The 16,364-nt window shown below is 64.8% G+C and overlaps 1 protein-coding gene across 1 annotated transcript in view; it reads left to right on the forward strand.

The window, feature by feature from the left end:
• The window catches only part of LOC135890535 (2'-5'-oligoadenylate synthase 3-like), a 29,719-nt gene extending 25,740 nt beyond the window's left edge, over positions 1–3,979 (forward strand). The window contains exons 8-11 of the mRNA XM_065417955.1: positions 123–298; positions 562–812; positions 1,412–1,559; positions 2,313–3,979. Coding sequence (XP_065274027.1) covers positions 123–298; positions 562–812; positions 1,412–1,559; positions 2,313–2,483 — 746 coding nt within the window. The 3' untranslated portion in view covers positions 2,484–3,979. The remainder of the gene's footprint in view (positions 1–122; positions 299–561; positions 813–1,411; positions 1,560–2,312) is intronic.
• Positions 3,980–16,364: the final 12,385 nt, after the last annotated feature.

Genomic DNA, 16,364 nt, shown 5'->3' on the forward strand with positions numbered 1-16,364 from the left:
GCCCCACTCGGAGTAGTGGGCACAGGGAGCGGAGTGGGGAGTGGTCATGCCACCCGCAGCACTCGGGTACGTAGGGTGCTTAGCTACCCCTGGCCTACACGCCTGTGTTCGTTCTCTGCTAGGCCAGCTGTACAGAGGCTATAAACCCGACCCCCAGGTGTACATCAGGCTGACGGAGAGCGATCCCGAAGGGAGCGAGTTCTCCCCCTGCTTCACCGAGCTGCAGAGGAATTTCGTCATGGCTCTCCCCACCAAACTGAAGAGTCTGATCCGCCTGGTGAAACGCTGGTACAAACAGGTACAGCAGCTGCACGGGCTCCCCACACCCCCCTGCAGCTCTTGGGGGACAGAGTCATGCTGGGAATAGCCAGCTGGAGGCCCGGCAGGCACCAAGGTACCCCGGAGAGGGCCCTGCCACTGGGAGTTCCCACTGCCCCAGTCCTGGCTGCCCTGTCTCCCAGCCCTTCCCACCCTTTCTGAGTGGATTTCGGGGCACGGATTAGGCGTGAATGAGGGTTTGTTGCCTGTCGGTCTCACCTCTCTTCCTTTTGTCCGTCCCAGTACGTCCTTCCCCACAAAAAGAAGCTGGGGGGGAAAGAGTCCCTGCCCCCCCAGTACGCGCTGGAGCTCCTGTCTGTCTACGCCTGGGAGAGAGGGGGCAGGGATCCAGCCTTCAACATGGCCGAGGGCTTCCGGACGGTGCTGGAGCTGATCCGGCAGCACGCCAAGCTCTGTGTCTTTTGGACCATCAACTACGGCTTTGCGAATGAAACCCTGGGATCGTACCTGGAGTCTCAGCTCTGCAAATCCAGGTGTCTGCAAACACCCCCCCACCCTTGTGTGTGCATCCCGGCGCCCTGTCGCCGTGGCGATGGGGCCCTGCCCGTGATCCCCCCCTGCACAGCGGGGGGCAGGGAGCTCCCTGTGTGTGTGAAGCTGTCACTGCAGATGCCCCAGACACAGCATCCTGGGGGCAAGGAGAACGAGAGAAGCCCCAGCATGAAGTGGGGCAGGGCTTTGATGCTCTGAGTGGCCAAGACACCCCGGTGCTGGGTGAATACTGTCAGTGGCAATAATTATTAACACCCAGTGTGTGGGAGAGGCTGGGGAGTGGAGCTGGTGGAGGAGGGAATAGGCGGGTGGGATCCAAGAGACAGCCGGGGTCTGAGAGAGAGGGTGAGGCAAGGGCTGACAGCGAGCAGAGAGCAGCTAAAGCAAGCGAAGAACTTCTGGGCCGTCTGGCCAGGTGGCAGCAGCCACTAACTAGCCGCACCGTGTCCTAGGAAGGACCAGATGGGAGCTTAGCAGGACAGAGCCGGAGGGGTCAGGCAGCAGGGTTATGCCCAGCTGGACTCTGCCTCTGCCCGGCTGGAGTCTGCACCGTGACTCTTCGTGTCTCCCTGAATTTCAGGCCCATCATCCTGGACCCGGCGGATCCAACGGGGATCGTGGGGCAGGGGAGCCGCTGGGACCTGGTTGCACAGGAGGCTGAGCTCTGCTGTGCCCAGCAATGCTGCCGGAAGCGCAATGGATCCGCGGTTCAGCCCTGGAATGTGCCGGTAAGGGCAGGATTCCCTGCAGTGGCTCATATTGTGTCTAAGGGTGGAACAGCCCAGCCCACTGGGTATCCCCTCCCGTGCACTGGAGGGGCTAGGATAGCCCAGGGCCCTGTTCCATCTCCCCACCGCAGCAATGCCCCCTCCCTGCAAGAGAGGCAGCAATTGCATTTGATGCCTCTGTGGCCCTTGGCAGTCTCTCCTCACTGCGCCAGCAGTCGCTGACCTGCCCGTCTGTCCGACTCTAGGGCTGTCGGTCTCTGTCATGGGGACTTTGCTCTGTCCTACTGAGTCATACAAAGCAGTGTGCACAGAAACTGCACCGGGCTCCTTCCCTTGACTCCTCCCAGACAAGCCCCGTTGGCTGGGGGAGGCCAGGGGCCCCTCACTTCAGACGCCCCCAGGTCTTCCCACCTATTCAACTGCACCGTGCACCATGGTCACCTGGGTTCACTTGTGCCCCCATCTCCCTCCTTTGCCAGCTCACACAGTAGTGAGTGCTTGATGTGACCTGGACTGGTAGGGCTGGGGGCTCGGGCTTGGGCAGAGCAGCCTTGGGGTGTGGTCAGGAGGCACCTGAAATGTCAAGATTCATTCTTCCTTGAGAAAACAATAGTGCAAATCCTTAATTGTGCCTGTATCACATGGGTCCGTGGTGGTGGCGGCCGCAGGGACCTGGCTGCTCCCGGAGCCCCCGGCTAAGGGCGATTTGTCTGGAAAGCAGTAACTCGCCAAGTCTGTTTTTCCCTATTTCAGCTGCAGCAGACACGGATTGCAGCTGAAGGTGATTTCGTCCTGCATTCTCGGACTACGGATGAAGAATACCCCATCACTGAGAACCGGATGTTTGCGACTGGCAGCCACGCTGCCCCGGCCATGAGGCCAGCACAGGCTGAAGAGCAGGAATCCTACTGCACGCTCCTCTGACAGCTGCCTCTCAGCCCCCCACCCCGTCAGGAGCCCTCCCTGGGGCAGGGTGGGCATTACTGGGGGGTCTCTCCCTGCTCTGCAACTTCCTCCTTTCAGAAAATGGCCCCTGGGGCCGGTTGAGGACCAGCCCTGGTGGGACGTGACCAATCGGCTCGTGCTGCGTGCTCCCCCAGCTCCCTTCCCCCTCCCTGCTCTCTCTGGGGCTTGGCTGCAGTGACAGCCAGAGCCCCCATCTAGACCCCTGCATCCCTCCTGCCCCAGTGACAGCAGGTAGCACCTCCCATGGCACCCCCTCCTGAGTGTGATGGAGAGCGCTCCCTGGCACAGAGGGAGCCGGACCTATAATAACGATCCCCTGTTCTGAGCACCTGGCTCTGTCTCCGGCCAAGGCTAGATCCCCTGCCGGTGACCCTGGTTATAGCCTCGGCTGCCTGCCTGGGGCTTGGCACCCCCTCCCTGTCTGGCACTGGGCGAGAGGAGCAAGGCCTGGGTGGCACTAGCGCTGCGCCAGCAGGGCCAGGCGTGGAGGGGACGTCGAGGGGTTCAGAGTCGGGGGATGGGGATGGTTCAGGAAGGGAACACGGCTCGCGTTTGCTCCTTGACACTCTGCACCAAAGGGGTGGGGCATGCGGGAGACTGGCAGCCATTGCTGCCCCCTGCCTTCTGCTTCTCTCCCAGCACGTGCCCTGGTGCCTCCCTTCTCCTTCCCCCACCTCCGGTGCAGGGGACCCGGGAAGGGGGTGGAATTGCTCTTACTGGCTCTGCGTGATGGGCACTGTGATCGCCGAGTGTTTCCCTTGCCAGCCTCAGGCGACTGATTCCTGGGGGTGTCAATCAGTGACGTGGTTTCTCCTGCCTGGGGGTATTTGCCCTTCCTGCTGCTTGCTGAGATATGTGCCGTTTTGGGGCATGTTTGAAGGACGGCTGGTGGGAAGCCACACACCCAATGGGGCAAATCCCCCTTGAGTGAAACACGGGTCTCGCTGGGTTTCTATTGGCTGGGCAGGAATGGAGGTGGGAGGGGGTTAGTCTGACACTGCCCCACAGGGACATGTTTCCGAGTGTGCTGGGGAAGGTGTTTGCAGGGAGAGTTTATCCTGGAACGTCCCCTTGGACACAGCTGGGATTTAGTGTCAAACACGTCATTTATTCCCATGAACCCAGCCGATCCCCCCCTCTCCCCCCCGCAGGGAGGAGGAGCTGGGGCCTATTGCAGCTTGGGTCTCGTCAACAGATTGCGAGCTACAGTCAATCCTCATTAGCGTCACTTTATTAGCGGTGACGGGGGTGAATACAGCCGTGCAATAGTTATTCCTTTCTGTGCATGCACCTTTAATCTCTCGGGACTGTACAGTCTCAGAACCAGGCAGCCGTTCGGCTGAGTCAGGGGAGACGCACACCGTGCTCCCTCCTAGAGACTTTACCTAGGTCCTTTCTTGTATTTTTATTGTTCTCTTAACGGAAATAAAGGTCACTTGCTGTATGAGGGGAAAGCGGTGATGGTTTATGATTTGCAAGAGCTCAGCTTGTCTTCCCGATACCAGGCACCTCTGGGAACGAAGCTGAGCATCTTTTTACCTGTAATTCAGCACATTTACCCAGAATCCCCAAGAGTATTGAACATGGGAAGCCATAATGCCCTTCTTACTGGTCACTTGCCCAGTGCTTAATTTGTGCCGGGGCTTGTCAGGGCTGACCCCCGGCACCTCTGGGCTTGGCAGTTCAGCGCCTCTGGCACCGCTGGGCCTGGCAGTTCAGCGCCTCTGGCACCGCTGGGCCTGGCAGTTCAGCGCCTCTGGCACCGCTGGGCCTGGCAGGTCAGAGCCTCTGGCACCGCTGGGCCTGGCAGTTCAGAGCCTCTGGCACCTCTGGGCCTGGCAGTTCAGCGCCTCTGGCACCGCTGGGCCTGGCAGTTCAGAGCCCGGCACCTCTGGGCCTGGCAGTTCAGAGACTCTGGCACCTCTGGGCCTGGCAGTTCAGAGCCTCGGGCACCTCTGGGCCTGGCAGTTCAGCGCCTCTGGCACCGCTGGGCCTGGCAGTTCAGCGCCTCTGGCACCTCTGGGCCTGGCAGTTCAGAGCTCGGCACCTCTGGGCCTGGCAGTTCAGAGCCCGGCACCTCTGGGCCTGGCAGTTCAGAGCCTCGGGCACCTCTGGGCCTGGCAGTTCAGCACCTCTGGCACCGCTGGGCCTGGCAGTTCTACGCCTCTGGCACCTTTGGGCCTGGCAGTTCAGAGCCTCGGGCACCTCTGGGCCTGGCAGTTCAGAGCCTCGAGCACCTCTGGGCCTGGCAGTTCAGAGCCTCTGGCACCTCTGGGCCTGGCAGTTCAGAGCCCGGCACCTCTGGGCCTGGCAGTTCAGAGCCTCGGGCACCTCTGGGCCTGGCAGTTCAGCGCCTCTGGCACCTCTGGGCCTGGCAGTTCAGAGCCTCGGGCACCTCTGGGCCTGGCAGTTCTACGCCTCTGGCACCTTTGGGCCTGGCAGTTCAGCGCCTCTGGCACCTCTGGGCCTGGCAGTTCAGCGCCTCTGGCACCTCTGGGCCTGGCAGTTCAGAGCCCGGCACCTCTGGGCCTGGCAGTTCAGAGCCTCGGGCACCTCTGGGCCTGGCAGTTCAGTGCCTCTGGCACCTCTGGGCTTGGCAGTTCAGAGCCCGGCACCTCTGGGACTGGCAGTTCAGAGCCTCGGGCACCTCTGGGCCTGGCAGTTCAGCGCCTCTGGCACCGCTGGGCCTGGCAGTTCAGAGCCTCGGGCACCGCTGGGCCTGGCAGTTCAGCGCCTCTGGCACCGCTGGGCCTGGCAGTTCAGAGCCTCGGGCACCTCTGGGCCTGGCAGTTCAGAGCCTCTGGCACCTCTGGGCCTGGCAGTTCAGCGCCTCTGGCACCGCTGGGCCTGGCAGTTCAGAGCTCGGCACCGCTGGGCCTGGCAGTTCAGCGCCTTGGGCACCTCTGGGCCTGGCAGTTCAGCGCCTCGGGCACCTCTGGGCCTGGCAGTTCAGAGCCTCGGGCACCTCTGGGCCTGGCAGTTCAGAGCCCCGGCACCTCTGGGCCGGGCAGTTCAGAGCCCGGCACCTCTGGGCCTGGCAGTTCAGAGCCTCGGGCACCTCTGGGCCTCGCAGTTCAGAGCTCGGCACCTCTGGGCCTGGCAGTTCGTAGCTTGATCCCCAGCACCTCTTTCCTTACAAATTAAGCACTGCAGTGGCCAGAGCAGACCTGCCCCTCGAGGTCTGGGCTTGCCTAGCTGTCTGTCTAAGGGTGCAGTGAACATTTCCTGTCCCTGCAATTTCATGACTGCACAGACCCATGTGATACTGTCCTTTCCGTTGATGTGATTAATTTCTGTGTGACACCCCAACCTACATTAACTCTGTGTCCAGTGAACCTGTCTATGGGCCACCTGAGGGGAATTCTAGGCTGTGATGGGACTGTTCACCACTGAGGGCAGTAGTGCCTAGCGGTCAGCCCACCCACCACCTGGCATGGCCCTTGGAGGGTTCGGAAGAGTCCAGCAGAGATACATATTGAGCCCTAAGGGTCCTGGGAATGAATGGGGCTTGGGGAAGGAACCTGGCAGAGAAGCTAGGGCGAGCCTCCCCTCTCACCCAGCCAAGTGGGAAGGCGTTGGGAGCCGGGGAGCAGCATGAAGGCTGCCTCGTCCCACCCTCCCGGCAGGCAGGCGCTAGCAGGAGAAGGCTGCTCTGCGGAGCCCTCCAGAAGGGAAGGCTACTTGGCAAGAGGGTTCAGCTGGAGGGAGCTGGCAAAAGCCTTGCAGCCAACCTAAGTCATAACGGGAGCCACAGGGAGGGACCTGCTGCTTTAAGGCGGGTCGGGCTGGCTGTCCAAAGCCAACGAGGCCGGCTCCGCGGCAGGGCTGGGAGGAAGCTCCTGCTCAGAGGAGGGAAGGACTGACTAGTCGCAGGCAGGAGCTAGGGGAGTTCTTCATCGCAGCCCAGGTGCTGCAAGCTAGGCTGGGAGCGGCGGATGGGGATGAGTCACTGCCAGAGAAGTGGTGAGGAACCACAGCTCCCAGGCAGGAAGAGCAGCATCCAGAGGCCTGGGGCCAGATGTCAACAAGCTGGGCAGAAGGTGGGAGCGGCCCAGGGAAAATGGTGACAGGATGCAAGGAACAGTCCTTGGTGCCTAAACGGGCCCTGGGCTGGAAGCCAGAGGAGAGGGCGGGCGGGCCCAGGTGCTCCACCGTTCCCCACGGCAGGGGGAAGGTACGGGCATCAGAAGGAGAAGAGGCCAAGTAGGGTGGGCCCCAGATGGAGGTTGAGGACTGGGATCAAAAGCCACTAGATTTTGGGGTTTCCTATTGGGACTTTCCTGCTAACCTGGAAGGGAACTGGGCTGAGCAGTGACCTGGCTGGAGGGCTAGGCCAGACACGACAGAGTGTTGTGGCACCAGAATGACCCCAGGGGGCGCTAGACTGAAAAGAAGCCCTGTAACACCACACCCAGACCCCAGGGCGGTGCTGTGTGGGTGACAGGCGCGACGGCACAGCCTTGTAAACCAATAACCAATTCCCTTGCGCGTCTCATTTACCTTCCCTCCAAAAGGCAGCTTTGGGCATAACCTGCTATGAGCCCTTTGGCAAACCCCGTCTAACCCTCTTGACACTGGTCTGCGGGGCACTTAGCTTGTCCCTGCTCTGACATGCTTTCTGTGTCCGGCACTTTTCAATAGAGACCAGTCACCCTCCCAAGAGACAGCCGGCTGCCGTGTGTGACTGCGTGCAGAGCCACCGCCCGGCTCAGAGGGGCGCGCAGGCATCGCTCTGCCCTTCAGACCCTGCTTTGGCTCCCGTTTTGCCAGGGACTTCGATTTCAAGGCCCGTTCATTGCAAACGACACAAGTTCTCAAACACCTGGGAGGAGACAGCCTTGCTCCAGGGCACGGGGGCACCGTCCAAGGGCCAGAGGAGCCCTGTTCCTCCTGCCGTCAAAGGAGGGTAACGGGGGGCAGAGACGGTCTCTCTGAGCAGCGGGCTGGGGGGGTGGCAAGGAGACAGCCAGCCAAATGGGTGCTCCTCTGGGACGCCTCCCTGTGCCCTTCTCTCCCCATGGTGACCGAGGGCTTTGGATTGTGGCAGCGAGCGCCATGGCTCCTGCTGGGTAACCAGCCAGTCGCTCTCTGCCCCCGCCCCTTACTGACTGGTACTAACCAACAGGGTGGCAGGGTGCCAGGCAGCTGAGGAGGCCGGTGCCCTCGCTCCTAGTTACTGACTAAGGGAGGGAAATGATACTGCAATCGTCCTTAGGCCCAGCTTGCAGAAATGCCCCCGGGAGTGGCTGGACCCCGCCCTTTGGGCCGGAAGAAACATGAGGATGGGAGGAGGAAAGTCAGACACAATCCTGGCACAGCGAGCTACCAACTGTACCTCCCTGTGCCAGCCTGGTCCCTGTGCCTTGGCAGGAGCATTCACCCTAGGGAGGGCAGGCCGTATTTCCATCTCTGTCTGCCTTTGGGAGCTGCTTTAAATTCCTCTGCGGCTGGGCAGCCCTGCCACAATCCTTCACTGCCAGCAGTGCCCTGCCGTTGGGCAGCGCTACCCCCTGCGGAGGGCAGGATGGAGCCACCTCTGCTCGCCAAGCCCCTCCGGCAGGCTCTGTGCAGCCAGGGGGAGCCCTGTGCCCTGCACCCAGCCTGCAGGAATCAGCATGAAGCAGGGATGAATTTGGGCCCCAGAGCCCTTGGTGCCCGTGCCCCGGTGCAGCGCCTCCAAGCCCCTAGTGGTGTCACTCACAGTTGTGTCACGCCCAGGCAATGCCACAGAGGGCCTCACTGCCTCGTGGGACAGTATTGCACCCGTGTGCTTTCAGTGTCACCTAAACGGGGTGGCATTAATCTCTAAGAGCCGCCTTGCCGCCCTTCCCTAACCCATCCAGGCTCTCGTCCTCTCCCAGCTCGATGACTGCAGCCTCCCTGGCCTCCAAACGCCAGCTTGCCCTGCTTAGACCCTTCCCAATCCCAAGCTCCTCTTCCTGGCTCATCCCTGCCACCACCTCAGCTCTCTCTTTGCGTCCCCGCCCCCGGGGAGGCTGTTCCAGAACCGCACTCCTCTGATGGTTAGAAACCTACTTGGGATTTCCAGCCTCAGTTTACCCCTGGCCTGTTGATCCCCATTTGTTCTGTGCCAGCTTTGTCCTGCAGCTTCTCTAGCTCCTCTCCCACCCTGGGGTGCACCCCCCCCCCCCAACGTGTCTACCGAGAGCAGTCAGAGCCCTGCTCAGCTTTCTTTTGTGACTAAACAAGCCAAGCACGTCCAGTCTTCTCTTGGAAGCTAGGCCCTGCGTTCCCTGCCCGTCCTAGTAACGCTTCTCAGCACCTGGGCCAGCTGGAATTCATCTTCCTTGAACTTGGGTGACCAGAACTGCACATGGTATTTCCAGTGAGGCCTTACCAGGGCCTTGTGCAGGGGCATGAAGACCTCCCTGTCTCTGCAGGACACACCTTACCTTGGTTGGGGTGAAAACAAGCAACGGGGCAGTGGACTGAGCGTGAAGATGGTAGCTGGGGGTGCTACAGTTCCTGGGAGAAATACAGGATTTGCTAGAAGGCAGTGTAGGAGCGAGCTGCTATCTGGGAAAATACGGTACAGAGACAACCAGTTCAAGGCAAAATGAGGGATTAGCTGGAGAATCTGGTACTGAATCCGTTAGATTGAGATTAAAGGTGACAGCAGAACCACACTGCCCCGCACCAGCCCCCTCATGGCGGGGGTGAGATTTGCATCTGTGAAGAGTTAGAACAGAGTCCGAGTGCAGCAGCCATTAGAGGTGCCCACCCATCAGCAGCCTGCACACGCCTGAGATGAGCAGAGCCCCAATCTACTGAGAAAGGGACCTTCCAGCCAGGGACTTCCCATGCTCCCTCCCACACTGCCGGGAGCGGATCCAACCACTGGATTCCATGTGCTTTACGCCTCCGGGCACTGCCCCTGCCTGGCCTCTCTACGCACACTCTCGGGGTGCAGCTCTTCCATCTAGCACCCCTTCCTGAGAGCTGCGCCCTCGGCTCCAACTGCCCATCCCCTGGGCCCAGTGCTGACCCACCCCCCGACTCCCAGAACTCCAGCGGTGTGGGCGCCCTGGTGAACTCTTCAGAGCACAAGATACTTTGCACAGGATTCAGAACCACCACTGAGCTCACGAGAAACGCGCACATCTAATCAAAAACAACCCTGTGCACATTTTCCTGCCTCAGTTTCCTCACCACTCCGGAGCATTCTCTGGGCTGGGGTCAGAGTCCTGCAGGACTGTCCGGTGTCTTTCTAGTGCTCCAGTTCTGAACCTTGCCGCCTGTCTGTCTGTCTGTCTGTCTGTCTCTCCCTCCAGGCCACCTTGCATTGACCAGGATCGGTTCTGCAGCTAAACAGCCGCTCCCTGCTACAGACACTTCCTGTCCCTTCCCCTCTCTCCTGCCCAAAGCGTCTTCGGACTCTCCATGAGCGGCCTCCCGGGAGACCCTTTTCAACCTGCTTTAAGCACCTCTCCCTGTCCCTCCCAGCACAGCCTGAGCCACCCCAGAACCTCAGGAGATCACACCCCCAGGAGGTTGTGTTTGTCAGCCTGTCTCTGGGGTGTAGCACTCCCACACACAGCCCCCGGGGGTGGGTGACAGCTAGTGTTACCCAGGCCCCAGGTTTCTTGCGGCAGGTGAGTCTGGCCTCTCTGCAGGAGCTCTCACCCCACATTGCCCCCCCGGCCCAGCAGTTCAGCCCATCCCCCCTCAGCCCCAGACACTTCTTATGTGAGAGTCCAGACCCTCCACCACTGCCCCATCCAGGCCAGTGCTGCAGTGCCACTCCCTGACCCACACTGCTCCCCACACACCCCCTGGCACACATCCTCCCTGACCCACACTGCTCCCCACACCGCCCCCTGGCACACATCCTCCCTGACCCACACTGCTCCCCACACCGCCCCCTGGCACACATCCTCCCTGACCCACACTGCTCCCCACACCGCCCCCTGGCACACGCCGCTCCCTGACCCACACTGCTCCCCACACCCCCCCGGCACACGCCGCTACCTGACCCACACTGCTCCCCACACCGCCCCCTGGCACGCGCCCTCCCTGACCCACACTGCTCCCCACACCGCCCCCTGGCACACATCCTCCCTGACCCACACTGCTCCCCACACCGCCCCCTGGCACACGCCACTCCCTGACCCACACTGCTCCCCACACCCCCCCTGGCACACGCCGCTCCCTGACCCACACTGCTCCCCACACCGCCCCCTGGCACACGCCGCTCCCTGACCCACACTGCTCCCCACACTGCCCCCTGGCACACGCCGCTCCCTGACCCACACTGCTCCCCACACCGCCCCCTGGCACACGCTGCTCCCTGACCCACACTGCTCCCCACACCGCCCTCTGGCACATGCCCTCCCTGACCCACACTGCTCCCCACACCGCCCCCTGGCACACGCTGCTGCCTGACCCACACTGCTCCCCACACCGCCCCTTGACACACGCCCTCCCTGACCCACACTGCTCCCCACACCGCCCCCTGGCACACATCCTCCCTGACCCACACTGCTCCCCACACCGCCCCCTGGCACGCGCCGCTCCCTGACCCACACTGCTCCCCACACCGCCCCCTGGCACACGCCGCTCCCTGACCCACACTGCTCCCCACACTGCCCCCTGGCACACGCCGCTCCCTGACCCACACTGCTCCCCACACCGCCCCCTGGCACACGCTGCTCCCTGACCCACACTGCTCCCCACACCGCCCTCTGGCACATGCCCTCCCTGACCCACACTGCTCCCCACACCGCCCCCTGGCACACGCTGCTCCCTGACCCACACTGCTCCCCACACCGCCCCTTGACACACGCCCTCCCTGACCCACACTGCTCCCCACACCGCCCCCTGGCACACATCCTCCCTGACCCACACTGCTCCCCACACCGCCCCCTGGCACACGCCGCTCCCTGACCCACACTGCTCCCCACACCTCCCCTGGCACACGCCGCTCCCTGACCCACACTGCTCCCCACACCGCCCCCTGGCAGGCGCCCTCCCTGACCCACACTGCTCCCCACACCATCCCCGGCACACGCCCTCCCTAACCCACACTGCTCTCCCCACCGCCCCATGGCACACGCCCTCCCTGACCCACACTGCTCCCCACACCGCCCCCTGGCACGCGCTGCTCCCTGACCCACACTGCTCCCCACACCGCACCCTGGCACATGCTGCTCCCTGACCCACACTGCTCCCCACACCGCCCCCTGGCACACGCTGCTCCCTGACCCACACTGCTCCCCACACCGCCCCCTGGCACACGCCGCTCCCTGACCCACACTGCTCCCCACACCGCCCCCTGGCACACGCCGCTCCCTGACCCACACTGCTCCCCACACTGCCCCCTGGCACACGCCGCTCCCTGACCCACACTGCTCCCCACACCGCCCTCTGGCACATGCCCTCCCTGACCCACACTGCTCCCCACACCGCCCCCTGGCACACGCTGCTCCCTGACCCACACTGCTCCCCACACCGCCCCTTGACACACGCCCTCCCTGACCCACACTGCTCCCCACACCGCCCCCTGGCACACATCCTCCCTGACCCACACTGCTCCCCACACCGCCCCCTGGCACACGCCGCTCCCTGACCCACACTGCTCCCCACACCTCCCCTGGCACACGCCGCTCCCTGACCCACACTGCTCCCCACACCGCCCCCTGGCAGGTGCCCTCCCTGACCCACACTGCTCCCCACACCATCCCCGGCACACGCCCTCCCTAACCCACACTGCTCTCCCCACCGCCCCATGGCACACGCCCTCCCTGACCCACACTGCTCCCCACACCGCCCCCTGGCACGCGCCGCTCCCTGACCCACACTGCTCCCCACACCGCCCCCTGGCACACGCCGCTCCCTGACCCACACTGCTCCCCACACTGCCCCCTGGCACACGCCGCTCCCTGACCCACACTGCTCCCCACACCGCCCCCTGGCACACGCTGCTCCCTGACCCACACTGCTCCCCACACCGCCCCCTGGCACACGCTGCTCCCTGACCCACACTGCTCCCCACACCGCCCTCTGGCACATGCCCTCCCTGACCCACACTGCTCCCCACACCGCCCCCTGGCACACGCTGCTCCCTGACCCACACTGCTCCCCACACCGCCCCTTGACACACGCCCTCCCTGACCCACACTGCTCCCCACACCGCCCCCTGGCACACATCCTCCCTGACCCACACTGCTCCCCACACCGCCCCCTGGCACACGCCGCTCCCTGACCCACACTGCTCCCCACACCTCCCCTGGCACACGCCGCTCCCTGACCCACACTGCTCCCCACACCGCCCCCTGGCAGGCGCCCTCCCTGACCCACACTGCTCCCCACACCATCCCCGGCACACGCCCTCCCTAACCCACACTGCTCTCCCGACCGCCCCATGGCACACGCCCTCCCTGACCCACACTGCTCCCCACACCGCCCCCTGGCACGCGCTGCTCCCTGACCCACACTGCTCCCCACACCACTCCCTGGCACACGCTGCTCCCTGACCCACACTGCTACCCACACCGCACCCTGGCACATGCTGCTCCCTGACCCACACTGCTCCCCACACCGCCCCCTGGCACACGCCGCTCCCTGACCCACACTGCTCCCCACACCGCCCCCTGGCACACGCCGCTCCCTGACCCACACTGCTCCCCACACTGCCCCCTGGCACACGCCGCTCCCTGACCCACACTGCTCCCCACACTGCCCCCTGGCACACGCCGCTCCCTGACCCACACTGCTCCCCACACCGCCCCCTGACACATGCCCTCCCTGACCCACACTGCTCCCCACACCGCCCCCTGGCACGCGCTGCTCCCTGACCCACACTGCTCCCCACACCGCCCCCTGGCACACGCTGCTCCCTGACCCACACTACTCCCCACACCGCCCCCTGGCACACGCCCTCCCTGACCCACACTGCTCCCCACATTGCCCCCTGGCACATGCCCTCCCTGACCCACACTGCTCCCCACACCGCCCCCTGGCACGCGCCCTCCCTGACCCACACTGCTCCCCACACCGCCCCCTGGCACGCGCTGCTCCCTGACCCACACTGCTCCCCACACCGCACCCTGGCACATGCTGCTCCCTGACCCACACTGCTCCCCACACCGCCCCCTGGCACACGCTGCTCCCTGACCCACACTGCTCCCCACACCGCCCCCTGGCACACGCCGCTCCCTGACCCACACTGCTCCCCACACCGCCCCCTGGCACACGCCGCTCCCTGACCCACACTGCTCCCCACACTGCCCCCTGGCACACGCCGCTCCCTGACCCACACTGCTCCCCACACCGCCCTCTGGCACATGCCCTCCCTGACCCACACTGCTCCCCACACCGCCCCCTGGCACACGCTGCTCCCTGACCCACACTGCTCCCCACACCGCCCCTTGACACACGCCCTCCCTGACCCACACTGCTCCCCACACCGCCCCCTGGCACACATCCTCCCTGACCCACACTGCTCCCCACACCGCCCCCTGGCACACGCCGCTCCCTGACCCACACTGCTCCCCACACCTCCCCTGGCACACGCCGCTCCCTGACCCACACTGCTCCCCACACCGCCCCCTGGCAGGTGCCCTCCCTGACCCACACTGCTCCCCACACCATCCCCGGCACACGCCCTCCCTAACCCACACTGCTCTCCCCACCGCCCCATGGCACACGCCCTCCCTGACCCACACTGCTCCCCACACCGCCCCCTGGCACGCGCCGCTCCCTGACCGACACTGCTCCCCACACCGCCCCCTGGCACACGCCGCTCCCTGACCCACACTGCTCCCCACACTGCCCCCTGGCACACGCCGCTCCCTGACCCACACTGCTCCCCACACCGCCCCCTGGCACACGCTGCTCCCTGACCCACACTGCTCCCCACACCGCCCCCTGGCACACGCTGCTCCCTGACCCACACTGCTCCCCACACCGCCCTCTGGCACATGCCCTCCCTGACCCACACTGCTCCCCACACCGCCCCCTGGCACACGCTGCTCCCTGACCCACACTGCTCCCCACACCGCCCCTTGACACACGCCCTCCCTGACCCACACTGCTCCCCACACCGCCCCCTGGCACACATCCTCCCTGACCCACACTGCTCCCCACACCGCCCCCTGGCACACGCCGCTCCCTGACCCACACTGCTCCCCACACCTCCCCTGGCACACGCCGCTCCCTGACCCACACTGCTCCCCACACCGCCCCCTGGCAGGCGCCCTCCCTGACCCACACTGCTCCCCACACCATCCCCGGCACACGCCCTCCCTAACCCACACTGCTCTCCCGACCGCCCCATGGCACACGCCCTCCCTGACCCACACTGCTCCCCACACCGCCCCCTGGCACGCGCTGCTCCCTGACCCACACTGCTCCCCACACCACTCCCTGGCACACGCTGCTCCCTGACCCACACTGCTACCCACACCGCACCCTGGCACATGCTGCTCCCTGACCCACACTGCTCCCCACACCGCCCCCTGGCACACGCCGCTCCCTGACCCACACTGCTCCCCACACCGCCCCCTGGCACACGCCGCTCCCTGACCCACACTGCTCCCCACACTGCCCCCTGGCACACGCCGCTCCCTGACCCACACTGCTCCCCACACTGCCCCCTGGCACACGCCGCTCCCTGACCCACACTGCTCCCCACACCGCCCCCTGACACATGCCCTCCCTGACCCACACTGCTCCCCACACCGCCCCCTGGCACGCGCTGCTCCCTGACCCACACTGCTCCCCACACCGCCCCCTGGCACACGCTGCTCCCTGACCCACACTACTCCCCACACCGCCCCCTGGCACACGCCCTCCCTGACCCACACTGCTCCCCACATTGCCCCCTGGCACATGCCCTCCCTGACCCACACTGCTCCCCACACCGCCCCCTGGCACGCGCCCTCCCTGACCCACACTGCTCCCCACACCGCCCCCTGGCACATGCTGCTCCCTGACCCACACTGCTCCCCACACCGCCCCCTGGCACGCGATGCTCCCTGAGCCACACTGCTCCCCACACCGCCTCCTGGCACGCGCTGCTCCCTGACCCACACTGCTCCCCACACCGCCCCCTGGCAGGCGCCCTCCCTGACCCACACTGCTCCCCACACCATCCCCGGCACACGCCCTCCCTAACCCACACTGCTCTCCCGACCGCCCCATGGCACACGCCCTCCCTGACCCACACTGCTCCCCACACCGCCCCCTGGCACGCGCTGCTCCCTGACCCACACTGCTCCCCACACCACTCCCTGGCACACGCTGCTCCCTGACCCACACTGCTACCCACACCGCACCCTGGCACATGCTGCTCCCTGACCCACACTGCTCCCCACACCGCCCCCTGGCACACGCCGCTCCCTGACCCACACTGCTCCCCACACCGCCCCCTGGCACACGCCGCTCCCTGACCCACACTGCTCCCCACACTGCCCCCTGGCACACGCCGCTCCCTGACCCACACTGCTCCCCACACTGCCCCCTGGCACACGCCGCTCCCTGACCCACACTGCTCCCCACACCGCCCCCTGACACATGCCCTCCCTGACCCACACTGCTCCCCACACCGCCCCCTGGCACGCGCTGCTCCCTGACCCACACTGCTCCCCACACCGCCCCCTGGCACACGCTGCTCCCTGACCCACACTACTCCCCACACCGCCCCCTGGCACACGCCCTCCCTGACCCACACTGCTCCCCACATTGCCCCCTGGCACATGCCCTCCCTGACCCACACTGCTCCCCACACCGCCCCCTGGCACGCGCCCTCCCTGACCCACACTGCTCCCCACACCGCCCCCTGGCACATGCTGCTCCCTGACCCACACTGCTCCCCACACC

This window comes from Emys orbicularis, chromosome 16 (genome assembly GCF_028017835.1).
Source record: "Emys orbicularis isolate rEmyOrb1 chromosome 16, rEmyOrb1.hap1, whole genome shotgun sequence".
Taxonomy (NCBI): Eukaryota; Metazoa; Chordata; order Testudines; family Emydidae; genus Emys; species Emys orbicularis.